Raw genomic sequence first — 27,578 nt, 5'->3', positions numbered from 1 at the left:
GGAGCAAATACTGATGACAACTGATTTTTTATAGTTTAAAAGCTGACATGTCCCTGCAATACCAGAATGAAATTACATACCGAGTGTGTTTTAATCGGTCTCATTATTTATTTCTACTCAACTGTTCATATCTGCAAATGTACAAGGCTACAATGCTAATTCTGATGATCATTTTAATGTGTTCTTTTGCGATAAGTCAACTAATGGAAATCACAATTTCTAAAGCCAATCGGTTTTACAACAATTTAGCTGAACAGTTGAAAAGGTAAAACCAAATAATGTAAAGACTTTTCACCAAATAAATGACTTCCAATAATTTTTTTTTTTTTTTTTTTTTTTATCAAATAAATGACTGATTAGCTTCTTTAACTTTTAACTGATTAACCGTTTCACCTCAACAAATGTGTTTGCTGAAGAGTCAAGATGCAGGGGATGTACTCCTGAGGTTACCAGAGAAAATGTAACTGCGTAGAGGTTCAGCTAACATGAAAATAACCGTGTTGGATGCCTGTCGCGCGTTGCTGTCTCTGTCCTCCCCTGATTTTTTTTTTTAGGCACTAACAATATGATCCGTGTCCACCTGTAGTCTGGCCATGCTGCTCGTTGGTCTCCCTGTATTTCAGCCTGACGTGTCGTCCTTTCAGGTCCCTCAATAAAAAGCACACCTCGGGAGTCCATGCTCTTCTTTGTCTCCCTGAGCTGGCAGCATCGAACATGGTAAAGTTATGTGTAGGGAGGTTGAGGACAGTTACGAGAATACGTCTTTAAAAAGTACATTCAGTGTCCGTTTATTTTTCTGCAGCCAGAAAAATAGAAAAAGTAAAACAAAGAACATTCATACTGCTGAAGTGTAGTTTCTCATGCTTGCACATTTACAGTACATGTTGATCTCATACAAAGTTTCTCTGAACTAGACATATTGCCACAGTATATTTACAAAAATAACATTGAAACTGTTTTGCAGTCTCTTTAAACATGTTGACACATTCATAAAAATAAAGCTTTGTGTGACTTGTTTCCCGAAATCAAACCTATTTACAGTCAAAGGTGGAGATGAGTCCTGTCAAGCTGCAGCTGGAGATAACCATGTTGCTTTGCATGTTTGTGAGTATAAGATTATCCGAAGCATCAAAACCACTGAAAATAAAATTCAAAAAAATGTTTTAAACATTTAAAAAGGCATTTTTCCATCTCGTCTTACTGTTACAAAAACCCATCCTTAAGTCATAATGACTGTAAAATCACTAGTGACGTAAAATGAGCGAGAAGTACCCTCTCAGTTCTTGGCTGACTTGTCAAATGTACAGTTACATTTTCTTTAGAGCACAAGTGCTACACTGATTTAGACTTTATTTTGAATTATCTTTTCAGAGTAAGAAAGATATAACAAATTCTCGACACCTTCTTCTGACATTTTAAATTTTAGTAAAAAAAAAAATAAATGAAAACAAATAAATGAAAATCTGAAGAATAGAAGGTAAAAAATACCATCTACTTCAATATTACACATTCATAACATCTTTACAATCCCAAATAATTGCACTCATTTGACAACACAAATTCATAGGACACAAAACTGATGTGCGGAGGGGAAACCAAAAGGCACAACTAAAGATTAGGTAATGAAAGCTCCATGTTGGCACTAGAAAACATTTTCTTTAATGACATCAGCCATAAAATGGCCACATTGTGGGCTACGTGTAGTTTTAATAATAAACCAAATAAGTTGAGAATGAAGTTTTCCCGAAGGCGATGACATTCAAAATCAACTCTAACAATGTGACTAAAACCATCTGATAATGGCAGCATGATTGTGACTACACAACCCAAAACACCGGAGCCCCATTCATTAGAACCCGTCTCAAATTATCCACCTTTTCGCGAAGGTGCGTTTGTCTGCATGTATTTTATACTGCGTTTGTCTGCGTGTATTTTATACTGTGTCTGTCTCGTGTGCGTCGGATCAGTGTTCAAACCACAAAAAAAAAAAAGAAAAAAAAAAAAAAGAAATTCAGAAAATCAAATCCTCAGTGCACAACTCCACTTCACTCAGCTGTCTAAGCTCTTTGGATTCCAAGCCTTTAGAGACCATCAGTCGCAGGCGTGTCTGGGACCTCGAGTCTGGCCCCACTCAGCCTCACCTTAACCTAAGTACCTTAACCTTTCAATGCATTTCCTCTCACCACAGCTCCACTTTAAGCTGATGCGCCTCCTCTCATTCAGTCAGGTTCTCCTCCTCCTTACAGGCATCTGGGAAGGAGAAGGAGAAGAAGGAGAAGAAGAAGAAGGAGAAGAAGAAGAAGAAGAAGAGCAAATAAAACAGACTTTAGTAGAGACAGAGCAACAGTTTAACTTAAACTATCTTCTTTAATAATTAAGCATACTGCAACCTCACCAATGGCTGGATTTTTACCCGGCGTGCCACACAAAACCTAAAACATATCTTGACATGTTCCGCCAAAACTATTTTACAAATGACTGTTAACAGCTAATGTTTTAATAAACATTTATTTTTGCTCTGCTCCCTGCTCCTGTGAAGCCAAAACCGGCAGAAATGAAGTCAATAAAAGTAGGAGTAAGCATAATCCTGCCTGCTTTTTGAGCAACATGTCTGTCTAAACCGAGCTTCCTCTTCTCAAAAACAAAAATTTAGCATTCTTTTTGAAGCCCTCCGCGACAGCCCCACGGGATTCAGTTTAGACCCAGTGAGAAGCTGTTGCAGTTTCACGAGATGGAGATTTTTGTCAATAAATATAAATAATGATATTAACATGTCAAATGAACGCTGGGTTGAAAAACTGAATTTATGAAGTAATGAATCCCCGTGTGTCATGTTTTCTTTGCAGCATTTTGTACTAGCTTCGATCTGACGGAGATACAACCTGAAAACGCCGCTGCCTGCAACGCTTAAATCACTGAACGTGCGCAAGTACGTCATTTTCTCTTAAGCGTACCAAATAATAAACATACTTCGCATCAAAGTGTAAACTGCTACTGATAAAATGCAGCTAAATCTAGTAAAAGCCCAACATCACCTGAGCAGAATATACAGTCCCAGAGTACAACGGAAAAGATCGTGATTTACCTAACGTGGAAAATGAAGCGCGACGGAAAATCTTGTTCATAAAAGGACAATTAACAAGTTTACCACAAATCCTAACGTGGTGTCACCGGACTCATCTTTGAGTCATGTTTGGATACCCCGTCATCCCACAAGGTGAACAGCTTTTGGAGACAAATATTGAAAACGCACCAAACTCGAGCAGCATCATGCTCCTCGCCGCAGTTTACCTTCTCCGAAGTGAAAACGCATGAAGCATATACAGAAAGGTGGAATATGCCGATCTGCCTCGACCTGAAATCTTGGTTTGTTGGACTGACAAGTTTAGAAAAAACAAAGATACAGCTGAAACCAGAGACATTAGTCGGGTTTCCATCCAAACGCATCAAACAGTTTAACCAATTTTTCAGCAAAACTGGCAAAAGAAAATGCGAGTTTATGCACTATCCATCCAGCAGTGTTATGTACATATTAGGAGTTGGAGCTAAACAGAGAATGCTAAACAACGTTTCCACCTCCCTCTCTCTCTCTCTCGCTCTCGAGCAAAAATCAGAGATTTTGTTTCGGAATTTTCTGCTGTTTTACTACAATTTCTTTTTATAAGCAAATTGAAAACGAACACAAAATTAGGTGGATGGAAACGCACCTTTTGTCCTTTCCATGCAGCCTTCTTCGCTGTTAAAACCTGGTGACTGCATTACCCACAATGCAACGCGAACAGCAACAGTTTGGCGATTTATGCGTGTTAAGTAGTCTAAAGCTTCTAGCCTCAAACAGAGATGATGAAAGGGACTGCAGAAGTTGAACTTGATGTCTCTACTCACCTACTGACTCTGGCTTAAGTGACATCACTTGAGGTCATTTATTAGGTCCTCTGAGCTCCAGCTACAAAAGGCTTTATACTATTCACTTTTATTTTTAATATATATATATATGCAGTAGTAACCCCCAGTACCTGTAAACAACTGACTGATGGATGTCGATAAATTCCCCTTCAGATCACTTAGAGAAAGTTTACTCCAGCACAATCCCATATATGCGTACGACAAAGTATGGCGCAACTGTGTTGAGAAAACCAACTACGACACATTTATATTTTCAAATATATTTGAGTGCGTTATGTGGAAAGCGGACCGCTAATTTGTGCACGAAGCAGCAGCGTGTTTTCAATCAGTGATTTCTTGTCCTGGCGAGAGATCACGGTCTCTTTGTCTTGCCACCATAATCCACACAACACTGCTGCACAAAGCGACAGCCAGCAGGACGGACAGGAATTTGGACGAGCACCATGCCTCCTGAAAAACCAGCTACAGGGCGACAGCCGGCCACGAGCCAAAAAGACCCGTTTCCTACCTGGGGCGGGGTTAAAGAGCACGTGGGGGGGTGGGAGAGCTCAGGGTCCGGGACAGAAGGGGAGTTGGGGCTAGCAATGCTGAGCGTCTATACCTGCAGGGCCGAGCACCAGGGCCTGGAGGATGTCTGACAGGGAAACAATGCCCTCGATACTGGAGCGCTCGTCCACCACCACCAACCGATGCACCTGGCATGAGAACACGCAGTTACAACTTGAAATCAGCGCTGGATTGTTTCTGAGTAACTACATGTATGTCTTTGTGTCTCACTTCAGCTTTGACTATTCTGTCCACAATGGTCTCCATTGTTTCCATTTTATGGCACTTCATGACTCCTTCGAAGTACTGACAGCGATGTTTCAGAGCCTGCGTCACCGTAATGTCGAGATTGTTGTACGTCTTCTCAGCAGCCAAGTTCTGCACACATAAACACGAAAATGTAGTGACTAAAGTACAAACAATAAATCACAGAGCAGTTTAGCCTTCAATATTTGGGATGTTGTCTCTTCAAATTCAGAAACTGTAGAAATTTAAACTTACAATCACATCAAACTTGGAGTAAATATCCACAACTTTGCCTTTTGAAGAAAAAGAAAAATCTTAGCGAGAAAGTTCATTTAGAAATATCAATAAAATGTGTAATATTGGATTTTGGGATCTCACCCGAGTCATCCACCACAGGCAAAGCAGACACTCGTCTCTCCACAAAGATGTTGAGTGCTTTGATGATGGGCGTGTCTGGGTGAATGAAAGCAATGTCCCGGTATGTACCAATGCCCAGCTCCCCGAGAGTCTGCTTCATGAAAGCTGGCTTTGGCATTTCACACATCTGGGACACACCGACACATGCAGAATGAGGCAGGAAGACATCTCTGATTACACAATTCATCAGACACATTTCCTTCATTTCCACATTGACCACCAGGGGGTGCCAGATAAATGAAAGCGAGACCAGACGTCTCTCTTCTCTTTCTAGAATTTCAGAAATCTCTCTTTTGTGCTTCCTATATCGCCACAACCGTTTGCTCGATCTGCTTTAAGCTTGATGCGCGTGTTGCCGAGGACCCGAGGGTGCGTACTGGTCAAATTGGTGCGATTTGGTTAGGCAAATCCTTTTTCTTATGTTTTGCATGAGATTGAACACACTTGTCAAGATGTTTTTTTTTTTGTTTTTTTTTTTAATAGCTACTTGTAGCCTTGCTCAAAAAAAAAAAAAAAAAAAAAAAAAAAAAAAATTTCCCTATGGTCATACAGCATGTGTTTCAGAACCAGAATTTAACATTTTATTAAAACAGCCAAACGGTGAGGCTCTGGTGGGCCGTTTTCTACAAAAGTTAGAAAAACTGGCCCAGTGAGAAGAACCTCAAAGGTCCCTGCCTCTGCAATCTTAATCATCATGCTGATCAAAATGCTACACAAGATAAACGCTCATCGACCAACAAATTGACAGTGACGTGTGATGATGTGTTGGACTCACAAACAGCTGGAGGAACTTGAGGATCCTCTTGTGTGTGAGAATATAAAGTGCATTCCCTGTGACAGGGTCGATGACAGGCAGGCGGTGAATTTTGTTTTTGATGAGGGTGTACACTGCATCAAACAGGCTGCAAACACAGAAAACACAATAATATGTTACATGCTGCAAAGTCAATCCTGGCTCACATTCACAAATATGTAACAAAACATTATGATATTACGGTATTAATTCAGAAAACGTACCTTGCATCCGGTGATATGTTGACCAGAGGTTTGAATGTTGCTTGAAGGTAAACCTCTGTGTAGCAAGGAATACGAAATGGTATTATCTTCCATTAATGCGTGTATGTAACAAGAACATGAGAGAAGGCATTACTTACCCCGCCACGTCTCAAGCTTATGTTCCTCTAATTCATAAATTTGCACCTGCAATACAAAAAGAAGAGAAGCTGGTTTAAAAAAAACAAAAAAGAAAAACAGGGAAATCCTCAGTGTAACAAAAATGTGAACCTCATCTGTCGAGTGGACTTACCATCGGTGACTTATAGTATCGGTGTAGTATGATGATGAAATCTGTGATTGTCAGCATTCCTGCGATTAAAACAGGCATTAAAATGCTTTGAATCTATAGTGGTGTGAAAAAGTGTTTGCCCCCTTCCTGATTTCCAATTTTTTTTGCATGTCTGTCACACTTAAATGTTTTAGATCATCAAACACATTTAAATATTAGTCAAAGATAACACAAGTAAACACAAAATGCAGTTTTTAAATGAAGGTTTTTATTATTAAGGGAGAAAAAAAAAAAATCCAAACCCACATGGCCCTGTGTGAAAAAGTGTTTGCTCCCTCCTGTTAAAACATAACTTAACTGTGGTTTATCACACCTGAGTTCAATTTCTCTAACCACACCCAGGCTTGATTACTGCCACACCTGTTCTCAGTCAAGAAATCACTTAAATAGGACCTGCCTGACAAAGTGAAGTAGACCAAAAGATCCTCAAAAGATAGACATCATGCCGAGATCCAAAGAAATTCAGGAACAAATGAGAAAGAAAGTAATTGAGATCTTATCAGTCTGGAAAAGGTTATAAAGCCATTTCTAAAGCTTTGGGACTCCAGCGAACCACAGTGAGAGCCATTATCCACAAATGGAGAAAACATGGAACAGCGGTGAACCTTCCCAGGAGCGGCCGGCCGACCAAAATTACCCCAAGCGCGCAGCGACGGCTCATCCGAGACGTCACAAAAGACCCCACGACAACATCCAAAGAACCGCAGGCCTCACTTGCCTCAGTTAAGGTCGGTGTTCATGACTCCACCATAAGAAAGAGACGGGGCAAAAATGACCCGCATGGCAGAGTTCCAAGACCAAAACCACCACTGAGTAAAAAGAACATTAAGGCTCGTCTCATTTTTGCCAGAAAACATCTTGATGATCTCTAAGACTTTTGGGAAAATACTCTGTGGACTGACGAGACAAAAGTTGAACTTTTTGGGAAGTGTGTGTCCCGTTACATCTGGCGTAAAAGTAACACCGCATCTCAGAAAAAGAACATCATACCAACAGTAAAATATGGTGGTGGTAGTGTGATGGTCTGGGGCTGTTTTGCTGCTTCAGGACCTGGAAGACTTGCTGTGATAAATGGAACCATGAATTCTACTGTCTACCAAAAAAATCCTGAAGGAGAATGTCCGGCCATCTTTTTGTGACCTCAAGCTGAAGCCAACTTGAGTTCTGCAGCAGGACAATGATCCAAAACACACCAGCAAGTCCACCTCTGAATGGATGAAGAAAAACAAAATGAAGACTTTGGAGTGGCCTAGTCAAAGTCCTGACCTGAATCCTATTGAGATGCTGTGGCATGACCTTTTTAAAAAGGCAGTTCGTGCTGGAAAACCCTCCAATGTGTCTGAATTACAACAACTCTGCAAAGATGAGTGGGCCAAAATTCCTCCACAGCGCTGTAAAAGACTCATTGCAAGTTATCGCAAACATTTGATTGCAGTTGTTGCTGCTAAGGGTGGCCCAACCAGTTATTAGGTTTAGGGGGCAAACACTTTTTTCACACAGGGCCATGTGGGTTTGGATTTTTTTTTCCTCCCTTAATAATAAAAACCTTCATTTAAAAACTGCATTTTGTGTTTACTTGTGTTATCTTTGACTAATATTTAAATTTGTTTGATGATCTGAAACATTTAAGTGTGACAAACATGCAAAAAAAATAAGAAATCAGGAAGGGGACAAACACTTTTTCACACCACTGTATAAACAACACAGAGAGCCAAGCCTGCAGGCATTGTGCAATTGGGCTGAGGCGGTGATTACAAGGGCGTGGTTCAAACAACACATCACTGATGCCCGCATGCTCTATTCTCATACTGACTCGGCATTCATTATTCATCACAGACAGACTTCCAATAAAGCACAACAAATCCAATTCACTGCTGGTTTGTCTTTTGATACGAATAGTGGGTTTATTTTTCGGAGAGTCTGCAAATACGTTTTTTGTTTTTTTTCCCCTTTCTCTTTTTTTAACCTACGTAAACTCTGGTCAATACAGGAAGAGTCATTGCTGCTCTTAATGGTTTATGACAGCTCTAATGACTTCTGCTCAATATAGCATCACGCTCCACTAGCCATGACCAAAGGCATTAATACATTTTCCTCTGTTTCCTCTGTTCATTTAGGAATGAAACAGCACTATGAGGACATTTTCCATCTCTGTTAGAAAAAAATATCAAATAAAAATAAGCATTTCATTTTCTCAAACTAAATTGTGGCCCAAAATTATGTAAACTCAAGTCCTCTGTGCAAATAATACGATTTAACATCATAAACTCAATGCAAACATACTCGACTTTAACCGGAAAACAGCAACAAATATAAAGTGTCTTTAATCTTCTAATAGATAAACAACAAATTAAATCTATACTATAGTTTCTTATCCAGCACACTGTATTTTGGTCAGTGAATTTAAGTTATGTGAATAAAAGCCATTCAGTCAAGTTCCTGACAGGTTTTCAGGATTCTTACCCACAAAGCTTTGCTTCTCTGTGTCCCACAGCGGAGCAGCTCGCACACCGTTGGCTACCAAAGCGAAGAACGCTTTCTTAACCTGTCGAGCCATAGTTCAAATTAAAAATCCAGCACAAGATAAATTCATACATAAACACTTCACAATAATACACAATTAACTCACTAGAGATGAAACAGTCCATTATTGTATTAATTGATCGCCAGAAAACTAATAAACAACAATTTTAATAAAGTTAAGTACAAAAAGAATAGCAAAGGCTCACTGGTCCAAGATAATTAAATGTCAATATTTGCTGCTTCTGTGTGTTTAACACTATTTTCAATCAAATTTCTTTAGTTTGTTGACTGATGGTTGGACAAAAACAAGACATTTCCATGAGGTCACCTTGGGCTATCCAACTGTTTCATAGACCAAACAATAAAGCACAAAAGATAAATGAAAAATAACCTTGAGTTTCAGTCCCAATCATCATACCATACGTAGAAAAACACTTAATATCTCCTGTGAGGTGCAGTCAAAACTCTTGAAGGCTTTGTGTTGGTTTTCCTTCACTTTTAGACAAGTGTTCTCTACTCTTAGTTTCCGTGGATATAGTGGTTGAAAATCTACACATCAAAGAGGTCCGACCTTCCCCGGATTAGTGTTTAACAGCTTAAGGACAATATGAACCACCACTTCACAGAAAGTGCTCTGAGGTAAAATACTTTTGACTTTATTGAACATTAACTTGAATGTCTCTTTCAGTTCTCAAGAAAAACAGCCTCAAAATCATGTAAAAGTTGGCAAGCAAATGGACTTGACTTTATGACAAACAATGCCGCTGCAGAACACAAAAGTAACCTCGCAGCTCCCAGTTTGTCAGGTACTGTCAGTATAATAAGAAGTGTAAGTATAATATGGTACTAACTTGGAGTGCTGTGTCGAACACAACCAGCTTGGAGCTCGTGGGGACGATGTCGTAGCACTTGTGGGATTTCATAAAGCGCATGTAAATATCACTCTCAGGTTCAGCAGCTGTAAGAAGAAAAAAGGAAGGAAAAATACTTTAAGAGGAAGGAGAAATCTCACAGGGAATATATAATAAGAGCTTGGAAACAACACGTGGAGCCTAAACAACCATTATGGGCCTGGACCACTTAAAGCCACTTTACTGCTCCATCTAATTGCACTTAAAGCATCAACAAGCACAAAAAAAACCAGTGGAAAAACCATGAACAGTAAAATACTGTAGGAGCCACGATCCTTTACAGATGAGGCAGATTGAAAATGAATGTAATTTTCTCCACATGTGGTGGAGAAACATGGAGAAGATTAATTGATAAACTAACAGAGAAAATCAACAAGAGTTTAATGCATCGTGTAGAAAATGTGGAAATAATCTTTTCAGCTAGTTTGGGACTTGACGCTCTCCCCGTTTCATGTCACTGTAAACTGAAAAAGAAAATCGGTTTTAGGCTGTTTGTCAAAATTCATGAATAATTTGAAGGTGTCGCTTATTTTTTCACATTTATAAGCCAACCAATCAAATACAACATGTCTGAAACATTTAATTATCACAATAAAACTCAGATAGGATGCCTGTTTCTTTAAATTCAAGAATGGTCTCCAGCATTGCTCAGCAATCTGCTTTTCATCAATTCAGCTGCATAAAATCCTTATTTAAAACAAAGATTAGACGGAGACTTCTCAATGAACAGACTTGTTATAATAACACGCCTGTAGTAACCTGCCATTAGAGGGAATCCCTCACATTTCTGACAGTTCAGAGCGGATCAACGTTGGATAGGACTGAACAGACGCTTTACGGTGCACTGCGATTTAACTCTGACGTTTGCAGCCTGGTGAAATATCATCTGATATCCTGCTCACCTTCACAATATATCACACCAGGACTGCTCGCGTTGAAAGTAGTACGAGAAGCGCACTGGGTCAGCAGAATTTCGCAGCGGGGACACTTACCATCGTCATCGAGTTCAAGTTTCTCCAGCATGCCTTCGAATAAACCGTAGACCTGAGAGAGAAAAGGCAGAAGTTTGCAGTGAAGAGCGGCCGCAAATTCGCGCACCACAAAAAACTTTGCTGGAAATAGTGAGTGAGCAGCAGCGGCAAAGGGTTGACGCGACGCCGACGTGTCCCCAGCAGACGGAGGGCTCACCGAGTGTGGTGCGCAAAACACCAAAAGCAACCAAACCGCGCTGGGCGACACCGGAGTTGTACCGATTACATCAACCTAACCCGGGTCTGCTAAATATACACGGGTAACGTGACATAAAAAGCCCTCGTGCCGTGGAGCAGCTACTTCAACAGCACATTATAATTAGACTACACACACCCCCTAAAACTCGGAGTGGAACAGTCCTGATCTATTTGCTGCAGTCGAGGCAACCAATGTCTACAGCTGCTCACGCAGCCGATACACAGACGTGCCACGATTAAACCCACTGCAATGAATCAGCTGGATTCATTGCAAGAGTCATACTCTGCCAAACACAACGCCCGACAAGAAAAGTCTCTCACGCGCAGCGTGCGGGGAAAGCAGGAAGCTCCGCGCGCTGATGACACACCCCTCCATGCAGAGCAACCTGGGTACTTCGCCATATTAGGAAATCCCTTTCGTTGCTTAGCAGCAAGAAGCTGGGGATGCCTTGTCACATCCTCGGAGTTACAATTTCTTCAGAGGAAACGAGCCACATGGCTGACATCGACTTAACAACTCTTTGAAACCTTGGCTGAAAGCAGCAGCCCAAGAATATGGCATGCAAATTGTGCTAAATGCATCTCCCACACAACATAGTGGAGTTCCCAGCTGAAATATGCTGTGTCATGCTGAGAGATTTGCATTCTCAAAGTGTGCTGGCTGATGTATGATATCCCTGGATCCCTAATTTGCAAGCACGTTCACAACAAGCAACTGCGGCCGAGCGAGAAAACCTGCATACCTGCTCTGGGATGCTCAACAGTCCCCAGTGTTGCCCTGCATTGGTGACACAGCGTTTCTCTCGCCAAAAGCTACCCCTGCACTTTCATAAATCTCACCCTGCTGCATCACAGCAGACACGTGGCCTGCTTTTGTATTACAGCAAACCTTGGGGAAGCAGACATACATAAATCCATTAAATGAATTGCTTTTAAAATTGGATTTGCCAAAAGGTGAAATGCAATTTCAGAGGAAGTTGTTGGGGGAGGCACAGAGAGGCTGACAGGCACTGGCTCATTGCTCTTCAACCACAATCATGAGTCTCTGGGTGTTAATATCAACCGTATACAACACTGGTGATGAAATATTGATTTACCGTTTCTGGCTAGAATCCACAATCACTCAAAGCAGACAGGTCTTCAGATAATTATTCAATAAACCAGCACAGTGAGTTTTGAAGTAATTGCTCTCAAGCTGAAGGGAATCTGGTATCAAATTCTGACTCCGGGAAAAGTCTTGTGACAAACACTTAACTCACTCTCACCTGTTTGTGCTGTAACAGTCATCTGTGCAGCCGCTTTGCTGACATCTAATGCTGTTTAAGCTTGCATAGAGACAATATTTACACCCTCTGCTCTGCCAATGGTGTTCAGAGTAAACGGTGCAAATACAGTCCTGTTAACAAATGAACAATGCTCAAGTAGCGGAGCTTGAATTACGTGCCTTGTGTTTACCATGTCCAAATAAAGCCTTATGACTCTGAGGGAAGAAGCGCATGACTCATGACTAGAAGGCATGTAAGGCCACTGATGTGTAGACCCAATGGATAAATAGTTATCAGCTTCAACATCCCATGAGCCACAGAGTTTTATCATTGTCTAGAATTAGTGCAAAGATACATTTTACCTGCAAAGAAGGACAATTCAGTTCAATAGTCAGTCTTGTTTTTGATAGAAATCAATACCTGTGAACTCGTACCGCTCTCTCAAAAAGATAGAAACTGAAGGTGACTTTTGAACTAGTTTTGTAGCCGTTACCGCACATCCTCCATAAACAATAAGCAAATCTCTGCTCTATAAACAACAGAAGGTGCACTGACTCCCTGGAGCAATAAGGCGCTGTGGACAGACCATGTTTATTCTATATTATATCTATTTGGGAGCAGAAATGTGCACCAAACTATCCTTAAGACTGACTCCATTCATTTACTGTTCAAAGCTCACAAACACTGATTGAACTGTCCTGAGGAAAACAAATAACATGAATTCTTGAGGTAGATGGTATTCCTCTTTAAATGCACTTCTTAATATAGGAATAAATGTTCTGCAGTGTGACTCACTTGTTGTGAGGTAGAGTAAGATGGCACGGGGCTCGATGAAGGGATCGGGGGCTTCGCAGAAGGGAGGCTGAGGCGCTGTCCTGTGTCCGGAGGTGTGGAGAGGGAGCGGCTGCGAGAGCTTGGCTCCAGGCGTTCAGGGCTGGGGACACTCTGCTGGGCCTCCTGGGAGAACACAGGTTGGCTGGATGCCTGGGTCGGGGTGAGGGGTGGTGTGCTGAGTCCAGAGGCTGCGGAGAGACATAAGGTGCAGTGTAGATAGCTCAAATTACAGCATCTCTCGTTTCTCTTGATGCCAATCCGCACTGCGCTTTCAGTGACACCGAGACACAGCGCTGATTGACAACGTCGATAGGCTTAGCTGGTAAGACTGAGGCGCTACAATTGTCACTGCCGCTGATGCCATCGATGCTGTCACATGCTGTAAACAGAGAAGGAATGCATACCTGATCCATCGTGAACTGAGAGTCCTGAGTACTGAGAAACAACACAGATATCGAGATAAAGTTCAGCTCAGCCGCTGACAGGTAAACCACCATTACAAAGATAGCTACAACACCGAGTTATATTGACACACTTATTATATTAGCAATATGTTTTGGCTTTGAGAGACATAAAAAAAACAAAAAAACCCATCATTTTTAAAGTCCTTCTCCTGGCATTGATTAAACTTCTAAAAACTCATCTCTGTTTGTCAAAATTACATATTTAGAAGTCGTTTCCTCTGTGACATGGAAATCCCGACAAGTTGACGGGATAGTTCTCAGGTATGAGATGTATAAAACCCTGTCTGCCTGAATCAGTGTTTTGTCACTGTGTCACTGCAGCTCCAAAACAGACATGCTCAGCCAAGGTGATCACTGCTTATTTAACTCATGGTATTCCTTGTAGCATATAAAAATACCAAATGGGCATGTTGACAAGGTTAAAGGATGTCTTTGAGGTTATTCAAAAAACATTTAAATATAGCATTGGTTAAAGGGTAAAAGTTCCAGTTTAGTAGTGTCTTAAAATAATTCTCAAAATGAATGAAGAGATTGTGATGTATATATAAAAAAAAAAAATTGACATATATTGTATTTACTGTGCCATTATTACAGTACACAGGAGTTAATGTTAATTTATTTCCATCTAGTGTGAATGAAAGTTAAAAAAAAAACAAAAAAACAACTAACACCTGAAATTTCATTTAAAGTATGCAGTCACAATACATTCAAGCAGATTGTGCTGTCATAATAATTATCCTTTTGTAGCAATAACAAAAATCTTCATGACACTTATGAAGCCTAAATGATGCATTTGATGTAAAAACCACCAAGGTGGTGTTTGCTCTGATTCTGCCTTATTAGTCCTCCTCTAAGGACTGACAATGCAATTGCGAGTCTCACTTCAACCTGAGCTGGAGTCTCAATAGCCCGAAGTGAAAACACCTGCAGAAACTTTTGTTCTTGTTGTTCCATTTAAAACATCATACTTGTTTAAGTGTCTTGCTTTTTGATGAAAGTTTGTTCTCACACTTTAAGTTCGAGAAACTCAGTTTGAATATTAATTATCTTCAAAGTCAATGTGCTCCATGATGCTGCAGCTTTCCGCTGTGCTCAGGAAGATGAGGCTTCAATCCTGAGGGGGATCAGAGTCCAAAAGCTGACTAGTAAGCTCCAGTTACCTCATTAAATTCTTAGTCTGACTAATTGGTTGCATGTCCTGGAAATAAAACGTGATTGTTAAAGGAATTGTTTTTCTTTCAAACTAATCAATTTAAGACACAAGTGCAAACAGAAAAACAAAAGTTACATTTAAAAGCTATTTAATCAAATCATTTTTAAAAATAATATTAGAGTAGAAGTAGAATTGTTTTCTATGATGATTTTAATTTCTTTAAATGTAGTTTTACTTTAAATAAAAACGTGATTCTACCGTTTGTTTTACATTTTTACCTCTATTAATTAAATAATTGATTATATAAAACTACTAACTCAAGGCTGTAATTATTCCTGAGGAATATTCTTCAACAGCACTGCAGTGAACTGACAGCTGTTGACATCTGTATCTTTCTGAATGTTAATGAAAAATCCTTGATGGCAGTCCAAAGTTTAGCTCATCTAAATGGATGCTCTAGAAAGTGATCAATAATGGATCAATACTGGAAAAACTCCCATAATGAATCATACAGGCTGCGTCTCTGCTGCTCCTGGCATCCCTCCATGATAACTAGGCTGATTACAACATAAGCACACCATTAAACCCAACTCCAGCATAGCAGTCAGCTGCCTGTGACGAAGCTCCTCTTGCAGCAGTGTCGGATAGAAGGTGTCCGTCACATGACGACCCACACACACTCTTTCACATCAGGCATCACAATCTTACGCAGGTTGACACGTGCCACTCACATTGTCCTGGCTCCACCCCAGTGACATATTTCTGCGGCCAGACAATGAGTGACATGGGTGATGTGCTCCAAATGGTTCACATTACAATGGCTCCACCATGAGATGTCCATATGACTTTTATTATAACCAACACTGGTGTGACGGGAAGGTTAAGAGTATGTATGTCACGTGAGGACAGTTAGTATCAGGCTTGATTCAGTCACTTTCAACAAACTAGGATTATTATTCAGGATTTAAACTTGAATTTAAATCATTCAAAAAGTTAGCGAGTTGTACTGTTGGGGTTTAAAGCATCTGTATTGGGATCAGTATGGCACTGGGACTTTCTTGTTAAAAAAAAAAAAAAAGTAACTGCAGCTGTCTTCTAAACATCAACTTCCTTACTTCTATGATTACATATAATCATTAAAATTAGAATAATAACATATTCAAGTTACAAGACATATTTCTTAAAGGAGGCCCTGTGTGTTGAGTGAACATTCTTCCAAGTGCACTCCACACTATCGCTTGACATTTAGTTGGCGTGCACCGGCCCTCTTCGGTGTGCCCTGCTTCCGCTGTGTTGCCTTCTTATTTTAGCCACGCTGTTGTGGCACATTCCACAGGAGCAGATAACAGCAGGGCTGGGAGCCCTCTCCTCTGCCTAAATAACAGGAGGCAGCGAAGCACCACCCAGGAAACAGGAAACGCATGCCCTGCATTAAAGCAGTCTCATCCATGTAACTTTATATGCATTAAAAAAAAAAAAAAAAAAAAAAAAAAAACGAACCAAGTACTTACTACAATATATTCTAGAGTAAAGCTCCTCAAGAACAGATGTTCTGCACACAGCTCTGTTTGTGCAGGGAGACAAAAGCAGTCCTGATCTGTCAAAGTAAATTGCCATTTCCATTTGAAATGAAATGATTAGTGGAATAAAGAAATTAATTTGCAACTATTTCAACAATTCATAATACATTTTTCAAGCTGAAAAACCGCCTACTTCATTATTCTATCTTCTCAATTTGCTGCTTTCTTTCTAGTCTTATTATGATAGTAAACCTCATAGTTTTGGATTTTAGACTCTTAAGTCAAAATGAGCAATATGAACAAAGATACCAATTGCAACGTGAGGCTACAGCTCCAATGAACGTGCTGCTACAGCCATTTAATACAATAAACCTCAGCTGTGAATGGCCATGTTTGTGTAAGTGCACTAGTTGCTCATGACCCAAATTAGCAACTAGGGTTGAAAGTAATTAGCTAGGTGATACTATAATACTGAATTCCTGAAAAAAAGAAAAGAAGTGACAGCTGAGAATCTCTGTAATGGCAGACTTACAAAATCACACACGTGTGCAAACTGCATCACGGCAACACATTTAAGTGAGCACTCACAATTCAAGCTGACCTTCAAAGTAAAGCTGAGAAGAACACATACTTGTTTTAATTGGCCACTGCCAATATTCTATTATTTTATTCTATTATTTCTATTATTATCTTATTGCTTCTGTATGCTGCTGTAGCGAAAAAAAATTTCCCTCGGGGATTAATAAAGTAAATATCTACCTACCTACCTACCTACCAAACATCACATGAAGATGTCAGCTTCTTAAAAGGGTGCAGTGACCAACATGAGCAACACGGTTGCCGCGTCAGGCTTCAGATCAAAGGACTTATAGTTTAGGCTGACGTGTCGGCATGTCGTATACACCCTTTACGATACACTCCACATCTTACACAGCCACATATGGACGTACATCATTATGATAGGACCCAACCGAGGTCAGGCTGGCTCTAAATCAGGAGCTGTGAAGTCAGTGATGAAGCACCACTTGAACACCACAGAGATGAGATGGCCCCAGAGCTTCACTCATCTAGCATTAAGAGCTCTTGCCTTACAGCAACTGCATTACATCTGAATGCCGGTCGGTCTGTTTTGTTAGTCATCCATCCTTTCTGTCACTTTTCGTGGCTTTCTTCCAAACCTGAAGGAATAGTATAAATGGACAAGTGTTCTGACTATCCCTACTTGAGCTGAAATGATTCCTGTCTATTTTAATGAAGTGTTCAAAATGGAGCAGCTATTCTGAACTCACTTTGGATATGGGACAGAAATAATGACATTGAAGTGGCACTATATCAGGTAGACTAGCTATAAATTACTCTGCCGTGATGATGGGATTACAACTAAACAAATAAACAAATTTCACTTTTCCTGTTCCACTTTGTTAAGGCATTGCATCTCTTAACAACAATTCATCATTACATTATCGGAGACATATTAACCAAGTAAAATGCAGCAGGCACAGTGTGGTATATGTAGATGGACCTATATGAATTTAGCTTAGTGAGCATTAACTGCTTGCCCCACGTCAGCCCCTCACAGAGCTTTACTACCTTCGGCTCATGTCCTGTCACTTGGTGCCGACGCATGTCATGCTTTTGTGAAACCAGAGACGAGCCGTGTTACTGGCATCGAGACTACATGGAGCCCTGCAGGGGCCACAATAAACAGCATTTAGTACCTATACATACCTGTAAATAGGCTCACAGCAAATTCATACTGTTGAAATCATAGCTGCTGTTATTTTATGGTGTTTGATAAGAAATAACACTAATGTGAAATGAGAAGAATATTCACGCAGCATTACTCAGATGTAGAATATTTTTCTGAACACCTTTTATTATGATGTCTTTAAAAAAGGTATACTAGCATGTGATTGTAAATAAATGCACAGAAGTACATCATACTGTTATTAAACATAACAGATGTGAGGGCACTTTGTTTCACTCTCTATAGTTGTGCCCAAATTTTCAGCCATTTTGGAAGAGTACATTTGAATTTTTGTCAGAGGCCTCATGCAGCCACAGTGAAGCCTGATCGATCGACAGGCATTCTGGGTGCCACATCAAAGAGGGCTGATAAATGCCAATAACAGGCAGTGTTGTTATGCATGGTATTCCAGAAAAAGGCTATAATTCAGAGGTGGAAAGATGACTTTGTGGGTAAGGGAACTGAGCAGTGTTACACTGGAAAGATACTATTGATACAAAAAGCCAACGTTCTCTGTAAAATTTTGGCATCTAGTTAAAACCTATACGGACATTTCTAGCCAGTGAACCTAACATTACATTTTCCTTATTAAGTATGAACTTTTTTTTTAATGTATTTTTAAAATAAATTTCTAGCGTTTTGTCTGTATGCTAGGGATTTGGTTTGTCTGTGCTCCGTGTGCCTTGGCCACCGCAAGCTGTTTTATCATGTATTTTCTAACTTCTTACATTACATCCGCCATCCAAAGTTGAAAGCATCGTCCATAACATAAAGCCTGTTCCCTTTCACAGGGAATTAGCACCTCCCCGCGGAGGGGTCGCCGATAGTTTTGGTTTGTCCTCTTTACCGTTTTCTGTTCGACATAAATACAAATTGTTAGGATATAAAGGAAATTAAATGGACTCAATATTGTCATTCTTTCTTAAAAGAAAACAAAATAAATATACAGATATGAGAGGACTAATAATGAAGACGGTGAAGAACACAGCACGTTACCAGACAGACACGACGCCTCGGACTGATGCCGCCCTCCTAGCCCATCTTGCTCCTTCCGTTTCTTGCTTCTCCGCAGGCTGCCAAACCTCTTCATGGAACGCAGTGGGTTGCTGGCACAAAACTAAATTTGACCATGACCATCCGCATCCCGAAAGGAGCACAACAATGGCTCAAAACTGCACCAAATGTGAGTCACTGCAGAAACAATAGGTTGAAAAGTATATCCTACTGATGGAGGTCCACGGATCAGTCTTTGAAGCTGTCTTTGAAGGAAGAGATGATCCTGCGGAAACTGTTCGCCTTCAGTCAGTGGATGAGGTTGTTGTTTTCTGGTCTCTTGTTAATCTTAAGGAGAAAAATCTAAACTAGGCTGTTTAATGAAATTGCACATCATAGTGTTTTTTTTTTTGGAGGGAGCTTACTTCTTCCCAGGAGAAAATGACAACGACAGCAAGTCACCAAAAAGGCTAAGATTGTATATCCGGGCAGCAAAAACAAAGCACAGAGCCAGCAGGAATCAGCATGCAGCTCGTTCATTTGATGAAAAAGACACAAGTACGAGAGCTTCAGCAGAGAAACGTCCCCGTAAGTAAGTGATGCAAATAAGAACTGGGACGGACCGGAGTGCTTTTTCCCCTCTCAGAAGTGTCGGTGCTGTAAATTGTCAGGTGCAGCTGTGGGTGGCGTCTCTTTAATATAGCACGCGTGTCAGCAGCCTGTAAAAGGAGGCCAGTCTATGAAGGAAACACCACCGATTGGCTCAGGCGGCACATCTCCCCGCCCACCCCCCCCCACCCCCCCTGCCCACAGAGTAAATTCAGCACAGGAACATCCGTTTCCCTCCGTCTTCACAAACATTTAGGATAACACAATTTAAACATTCCCTCAGATAAAAGCCTCCTTCATTTTAAATTCTCCTAAATGTGCATCTCTGTAGCTTTTAGCTGCATCATTTGTAGAGTCAGTTGTCTGTAACCTTTCGGGGGCTGACCTTTAAGAGTGCTGAGACCAGCCCCCCCGCACCCCCCCCACCCCCACCCCCCGTCAGATGACAGCAGGGGGACATCCCATGTTCTGTCAGCTGACCAGAAAGCTTCCATTCAATACCACCAGCCTCTCCTACCCTCAACAGATGGGCCACTCAGTATTTGCTGCTCACATTAGCTGTCCAGCATGTCCAGTACAGATCTCAATTATCATGTTATGCAAGTGTTCCACTAGCCTCAGTGGGTCAATGGCCAGTATGAGTTAGGGGTTCAGGTATCAATAATGAAATCAGCCACTTCAAAAATCCTGGCAAAGCCACTGTAATAAAGTTTTCATTTATTTAATAGAACTATTTCATTTCACTTAAATTCTAAGTTTGGCAAGTTTCATATCCACGAGGCATTAAAAGTGTTTTGATTATGGAAAAATGCATCTATGAGTCCATATCCATTAAGCTCTTCTTTAACTAAAAAAAAAAAAAAATCTCCATCCCTTGTAAGGCCTGCATTTTATGAATTTAGAAAGCCAAAAGCAGCTCCTGTTCCTTTATTTACTGACAACACACAGACCATGGTAGCAACGGAGAGAGTGAGAGAGAAGGGAAAAGAACTCTGCATGGCAGTGTGAGGCGCCCCTGAGAGTCTCGTCACTTCCAGATAAGGCTATGAAAGCTCTACAAATGCCTTCAGCAGTGAGAGACTGACAGTGTCCAGGCAGTGGGAAAACACATATTTAGACCAGCAGGGAATGAGGAAACATTCTGGTCATATTTGCAGCAAAGACAAATATAAATACACCTGAGAAAAAACTGTTACACAATCAGTGATATAAGCAAATGATACAAAAATTTGATGGTCAGAAAGGGACAAAATCCTGCATGTCTTATGTCTAATTTTTTTTTTTTTAAATGAATAATAATGTAGAGGTGATAGAGCAGTGACAGCTTCATTAACACTAATTTAAAAGTCAAAACAAGACAAGACTATGCTTTCAGCACACCCTTGTGGTGAAAGTGGGGTGTCTACAAAAACATCCCACGAATAAAAATAGAAAAAAAGCTGGAGTGCCTACTCAATCACTATGATATTCATTTCTAAACATACGTTGTCACTTCAATCTCCAGCCACTAATCACTTAAAGACACATCATTAGTTAGTGGAGAGGATGCTATGTCTCAAACCACATTATGCACTAGTAATTCTTAGCAGCTGCCGTGAGAGGACTGCGGCAGTTGGTGTGTGTTTTAGTTCGGTAACCATCAATAACAATCTCCAGAGGAAACGGAGCACGCTGACTCTTGAGGTCTGGCCCTAACACAGCTATTCCACCAGTCACTGCCAAACTGACCCTCTGCAAGGAAACATAGAAGAATGGGTATGTGTATGAGCCAAAAACATATGACTCATCCTTCTAGCTGTTTGATGCTGCTTCCAGCAGGGCTGTTTCCATGTAGAGCAGGCTGTTTTTAGTTATGTAATGATCAACCACTGAAAAAATGGAGACACGTGCACTGAAATTCGGCCAGTTAGGTCTGTTCTTTATGAAACAAGGCCTTGTTCTGCCTAGTCTGCCTCATTTGTTCTTGCTTATACCAGTCTTACCATTAGGTTATGTATGATTTGTAATGGTGGCTGGAGAATGTACTACGGCTCGGCTCCCATCTGTGGGAAGTCAAACTTGTAACTAAATATAATAAACTGCAATTGAAATGCACTGATTAATGTTGGGCAATGATAACTTCCTTTTTTTTCCTGACAAACAAGTCAAACTATTTCCTTTCCCAAAAGTAAGCTGTTGACATCTTATAAGAAGATGACTGATGATGAAAGAACGTCTGTCTGCACTCAGGCGATCGCCCTTTGCCTGTCAAGGCTTGTGACCGTGTTGGCTGCAGAGCATCACAAAACAAAGCAGCAGATGGATTTTTGTTTTTATACCAAGTGGAAACCAAGATGTCTACTTCCTTATTGTACAACAATGGTCAGTGGTGTATCTGAGTAAATGCTGGAAGACACTTTTTCTACCAGTTCTGCAGCAAAATATCTGAACTCACAACCTCAATCAGATACACAAGTTCCTGTATGCGGCTTTACTTGGACAGCAGGAAGTCCAAACGGTTTCATCTATTGTGTCTGACTTCCTTTACAATTGTCTTCCTCCCTGATCTTTGCTCTTACACAACATAATATCCGAATTGATCTGAATTATCACCAATGACCTTAAATATTTCATAATTTTCCTCAATCTCAACACAGACAGATAACAAACAAAACAAAAATCCACCACCTAATGTTTCAGTCACCCTTTCAGCTTCCGAGTGTTCTTTATGAATGGGCAGTCAGTATCTTTTCGACTTACCTCTCCTGGTTCTGGAGAAGATTTTGATGCTTGCAGTTGTGGAACTGGATGACGACCGGAAGATACCACTGAAGCTCAGGCGACGGGGGGACTTGGGTGAACAGTTCTGATGGGAGGGATAGGGGAAGATGGTTTTTGGAGAGCCTGAATTGGCCTTTGATTGCACTGGAGCGGACTGGGGACACGGAGGCAGTGGGTCGCTCGGTGGGCTCTTCGTCGCCACTCCTTTGGTGGGGCTGGCTGAACTGATGAGGCGCTCTCCCTGAGAGACGAGAAGGACAGTTGTGTAAATCCATGGTTAATATTCAGTGTGTAGCCACTGTGGGAGACTGCAGCGCCAAGCTGTGAAAAAAATCTGCAAAGCAATTGGCTGAACCGAATGTGCAAAATGTGGAGGAGATTTATTTTGAAACGACAAGCCGCTGATTGCACTTTTTGTTTCCTCTGGTCACGTCTCCTTTTTCCACGTGACGCACTGGTTTTTTTTTTTCTTAGTTTGCCACATTAGAAGCAGTTATTGGTGTCTCGTAAAAAGCAGCACAAGAATGTGATTATCGTGTGCAAAGTACAATGAGGTCCATATTCTTTCATAATCAAGTTGTGACACAAGACACAAGTTTTAAAGAGTTACTGAAAAACAATATTGATTACTAGGCTTTCCCCACAAAGAGAGCTCTGCGTTCGATTCAAATACAAATCAAACAAATCCGAGCAGCGTCTCATTTTTTCATCACATACAGATTTACAAGACTATAATTACAGCTGAAAAGACATGTGCTGTATGAAAATTGTTGCAATTAGTGCTCTAATCATCATGGGGAGAATCTACAAATATAACTCTGTGTCTTGACATGCAAAAACTCTCCATCCTGTCTCTGTGTTTCTTTTACGAAGACACTATGTTATCCTGTACAATGTGTTGGCAAAGGTGCCATTTTTAAATGGCTTCATCGTTGATACAAATCAGGAACAGCACCATTGGGTTCACTATCATACAATCAACCTTTCTCTTGGTTAAACTGTATTTTCGTTCTGTGTTTGTCAGTGTGTTTTTGCAAGGTCGAAATCATGTAAACACACGGAGAAATCCTTCTCTATTTGCAGTGCAGATACCAAAACAAAACATGAGCGATGGCAGCCAATCTAGCTGGAGACAGAGAGAGCCTCCTCCCACCACTGACTGCTGCCTGCTCTGGATGTGCCAACAACAAATCCTTTAACCATTTGTGGGCTCTGCTACAATGAAGCTTTCTTAATCCACAGGGATCTGCAGCTCTGGGGTTGTGTTTACTGAAAACAGTTGAATGCAACAGGTGTTTTTTGGAAACTGCACTAGTAGATAAAAGCCTGCATGATAATTACTTTCGAAAAAATCGGCATGATTAGAATGGCAAAAAAAAAAAAAAAGCTGCCCTATAGGAAATGAGATCAGAATCCGAATTTTTGACAAAAGGGAAAAAGGGAAGGACTATTTTGTCTGGTCTCCTTAACTACAGTTCAGGATGGTATTTGCTGAAGGCTGGCCCCACTCCATACACATATTTCTGTTTAGACCAATCCTGTGACAATCTGAGGGAGTGAGTGCACACACCCATCTTTTCTGTTTGCCAACAAATCTCACTCTCATTGTGCAAGAGCTTGTCAAGGCAATTGAAGCAGATCTCAGGGTTTTGCCTGGATGTAAACTGGCTCTTACAAAACACAAGACAATACAGGTTTATATCCGCACTGCACAAACATTACTGAGGCAACACCGAAATATGTATTTTGGCTGATGGGAGATAAGGGTCGATGAGTGTTCTTTTCAAATGAATTAGAGCAGACAGTAGGAAGAGGCTGCTTTCTTTCAGGAAAAAAAAAAAAAAAAAATCAATTTCCTGTATGTGATCGTGCAATGCCTGGACACTGTGGGCGTAATGTTACTGTAAGCCAGTGACGGTTGGCAGAATAGCAGAGATGGCCTCGTGTAATATTTTGCTCTCCCAAATCCCCATTTAAAAGTGTAAACAAACGGAGTCAGGCAAGATAAATCATGTGTGGGAAAAAAAAAAAAAAGGCAAGCTTGAGAAAACAAACAATTGGCAAGCACATTAAAAACCATGACACAGAAATTGTTAAATGTACCGTCTGAGGGGCACTTTTGGTTGAGCCACTTGTCTCCACTTGAGGGGCAGTAAACGCACCAAAGTCCTGCACATGAAAGAGATCTGGGTGTCAAGGATAAAGCTAACTTCCTGGAAATACAACAGAAAAAAAAAATCAATGGCATGTTACAACAGATTAACACAAGTGTCTTCGTCACTATATGCTGATGTAAACAGTATTAAAACACACAAATCGACAACGCTGATCTTCTTCGCTGCCTCTCAAAAAGAAGATAAACATGTTTCACCACCGTGAAAAGCTTCGCAGGGTAATGCAAAACATAACACTGTTCTTCTCCATATCCGAGGGTTGGGTTTAACGTTCCACTTTAGACAGATGATGTTACACATGCTGCAGCAGAGAAGGACGTTTTATTAGTCAGATGCAAGTAGGTGACTGTTTGAAGCGCTTTTGATATTTTCTATGCAACTGTATTGGAGTTTCCACCACACTGAGGATGGGGAAGTTCACATCATGGTGGAAAGCTCCAACTTCTAGCACTTGAGTGTCAGCCACAAAAACAGCGCCACATTCATAAGCACAGGTTTGTTTTTTTCCAATCTATACAGCTCTATATGGATGCATTATTAGGACTTTAATGATACTCTGTAGCGTTACGATTATATATTCTACAAAAAGCATGACCAGGAAGCACAAACAAATTGTATTCAATTTAGGGCTGCAGCTAATGGTTATTTTAATTATTGATTAATCTGTCAATTCTTTAACTCATTGATTAGCTGTTTTATCTTGAAAATGTCAGAAAATGGTCGACCAAGTGTTTCCCAAAGGCCAAGGTGCAGCCTAAAATATATTGTTTTGTCCCAACCAACAGTCCACAACCAGAATATATTCAGTTTATTATGATCAGCACTAAAGGAACCCATAAAATATTCACATTTAAGAAGCTGGAATTAGACAATTTTAGATGATTAGATGATTAATCAATTGTCAAAATAGTTGTCAAATAGTTTTCTGTTGATAATCAATTAATAAACTAATTGTTTTAGCTCTAATCTAGTGCACGTACAGTAAATTGGATCTGATGGATACGATGTAAAAAAAAAATACATGCAACAAGACAAAGCTAAATTGTTGTGACCTAAATGTGCTCAAAGTGACTTGGAGATGTTGTAAACTTGGAAAACAGGAGGTTCAATCAGGCTTTAAAGTCTACAGTAATACCATTCAGTCCACAAGCCTTTGTAGACGTGTGACGCAAAGAAATACAGAATCCCAGAAATTCATTGGCTGGCTTGATGAATAGAGGCAATTGTGAATCAGGCCAGGTTACTAAAATGAAGTTAAAATAAACAAAGTCTTTTTGGTAGTGGCCATAATGAATCATGACTTGCTGGTTTGGAGCATGTTGGTTCCTCTGAAATGTTTCCTGTGCTTGGTATTTCTTGCCGTTTCTCACACTATCCATTCATTTAAAGCTGGGCCAACCAAGTTATCGTTACAAATCATTTCATCAATTAGTTGAGTGGCAACAATTTTATGAAATTTAGTCCATTTTCAAAGTCCCCCTCAGCCCCCTCTTTTTTGTTATTGTTGGTACATTCGAATGTTTAAGCTTCTCTGTAGAATGATGTCTGTGCAGAGTTTGGCACTAAGGCTGTTTTCACAATAATCTGCTGAGTGAGGAGAGTTTCTGTGTGCTCATTGAAAACCCCAGTTTGAGCATTGGATCTACCACTATGATCTGTGACATTTCAAAAAGGTTGGAAGATGATCTTGGCCCAATACTCCACTTATATTCAACTTAAAAAAAAATAATGATGTGGAGATTTAAACCTCCAGTGCACATTACACTAAGAAGGAACAGTACAGTGAAGTAAGAGACATCTGGCGTGTCAGATTGGACATATGAAACAATACATCTATAACTTCATTAAAGACTTCACCTCAGACAAAAGAAGATAACAAATGTATTGATTAATCGAGATGATAAAAGGCAGATTTTTTTTTGATAGTGTAGTTGCAGCCCTAACAGGGGAGTTGGCTACAATGACATCACATTAAAGGATTACTGCTGTACATAATGATGAAAATATTTCAATAAAATTAATTCATTTTCAAATGTGCAAACACCGTTTCGAGTAAAGGTTCAGCCCATACCGTTTGGGAATTTGAAAATAAATGGCATATTTATTGGCTATGTGGTGTTAGCGGTTAACACAGTCAGCTGTCAATCGGTGCACGATCTCATACGTCGCGTGCGATCCTAGGCCAAAACGAAGCAAAACAAAAAACAAACAAAAAACACGGCTTAAAACAACTAAGTTTCCCCCAAAAGTTCACAAAACAAGCCGATTGTTGTTGTTGTTTTTTTTGGTTTAAGTCACACAGGGAAGCCAAATTAGTTGATACTTCACCGACTCACTGGCATGTTAATCCGCAAACTTCTCCTCTTCTTTGGCATTTTCTTGGAGCTCTCCTTGCTCTCCTCCATCACCGTGCTTCCCATCTCGTCTCTTGGAGAAAACAAAAACAAAAGCGTGCTAACCGACTGCTCTGTCTCGATCGCAGCCGCCCTCCACCTTCACTTCAGCTGCACCCTTCGCTTACTACGACAACACTGAGGAGCTGCCTCATCCACCAGGAAGTGGGCTCGGCGGCGAAAAGAGGCAGGGCACCCCCCCCCCCCCCCTCCAGTCCGTCTGCACGCGGACTGTTTACAAGTGTTGTGTCGCAGTCGGTAGCCTCGAGGAAACGTGTGTCCCCTGCAGTGTGTCCGGCTCCTAAAGAAACAGCACCACGTCGTTGTTGTTTTTTTTTTTTAAGGCTGACTGTTTAAAACAACGCTTCCTGTACCGTTTTTTTGTTGTTGTATAAAACAGCACAGCGCAGCTGCTTTAAATTGGAATGATTATTATTACAAATCTCAAGATAATTTGTCCTACACGGCAGCGAGACTGCGAACTTGTCGTGTTTACTTGTAATTTCAAAAGCCAATTTTCCTCGCAAGCTCGCGAAACAAGAA

The 27,578-nt window shown here is 40.6% G+C and overlaps 1 protein-coding gene across 5 annotated transcripts; it reads right to left on the bottom strand.

Annotated features, from left to right (window-relative positions):
- Window positions 1-772: 772 nt before the first annotated feature.
- On the bottom strand, window positions 773-27,511 carry LOC138202972 (5'-AMP-activated protein kinase subunit gamma-2-like). Of its 5 annotated transcripts, none has more exons than XR_011178687.1 (16): window positions 26,979-27,511; window positions 24,572-24,637; window positions 22,448-22,709; window positions 13,184-13,410; window positions 10,887-10,938; window positions 9,835-9,941; window positions 8,924-9,005; window positions 6,422-6,480; window positions 6,270-6,315; window positions 6,133-6,187; window positions 5,891-6,017; window positions 5,077-5,242; window positions 4,954-4,991; window positions 4,684-4,830; window positions 4,415-4,601; window positions 773-2,250 (listed from the first exon to the last, which is right to left on the bottom strand). XR_011178687.1 is itself a non-coding variant. In XM_069157402.1 (16 exons), the coding sequence occupies exons 1-16, from the start codon at window positions 27,060-27,062 to the stop codon at window positions 2,216-2,218; spliced, it is 1,647 nt and encodes a 548-aa protein (XP_069013503.1). In that variant the 5' UTR covers window positions 27,063-27,510; the 3' UTR covers window positions 773-2,215. The 5 variants fall into 5 exon arrangements, 4 of the variants coding, with proteins under 4 accessions (XP_069013503.1, XP_069013504.1, XP_069013506.1 ...); XM_069157402.1 differs by having other exon boundaries at window positions 4,508-4,601; window positions 26,979-27,510; XM_069157403.1 differs by lacking the exons at window positions 22,448-22,709; window positions 24,572-24,637; window positions 26,979-27,511 and adding an exon at window positions 19,103-19,831 and having other exon boundaries at window positions 4,508-4,601.
- Between the last annotated feature and the right edge of the window lie 67 nt (window positions 27,512-27,578).

This window comes from Embiotoca jacksoni, unplaced genomic scaffold (assembly GCF_022577435.1).
Source record: "Embiotoca jacksoni isolate LCO1_2020_lvr unplaced genomic scaffold, fEmbJac1.0.p SCAF_22, whole genome shotgun sequence".
Classification (NCBI taxonomy): Eukaryota; Metazoa; Chordata; class Actinopteri; family Embiotocidae; genus Embiotoca; species Embiotoca jacksoni.
Note: the sequence above shows the minus strand (reverse complement) of the source record. Positions and strands in the feature narration are given on the sequence as shown.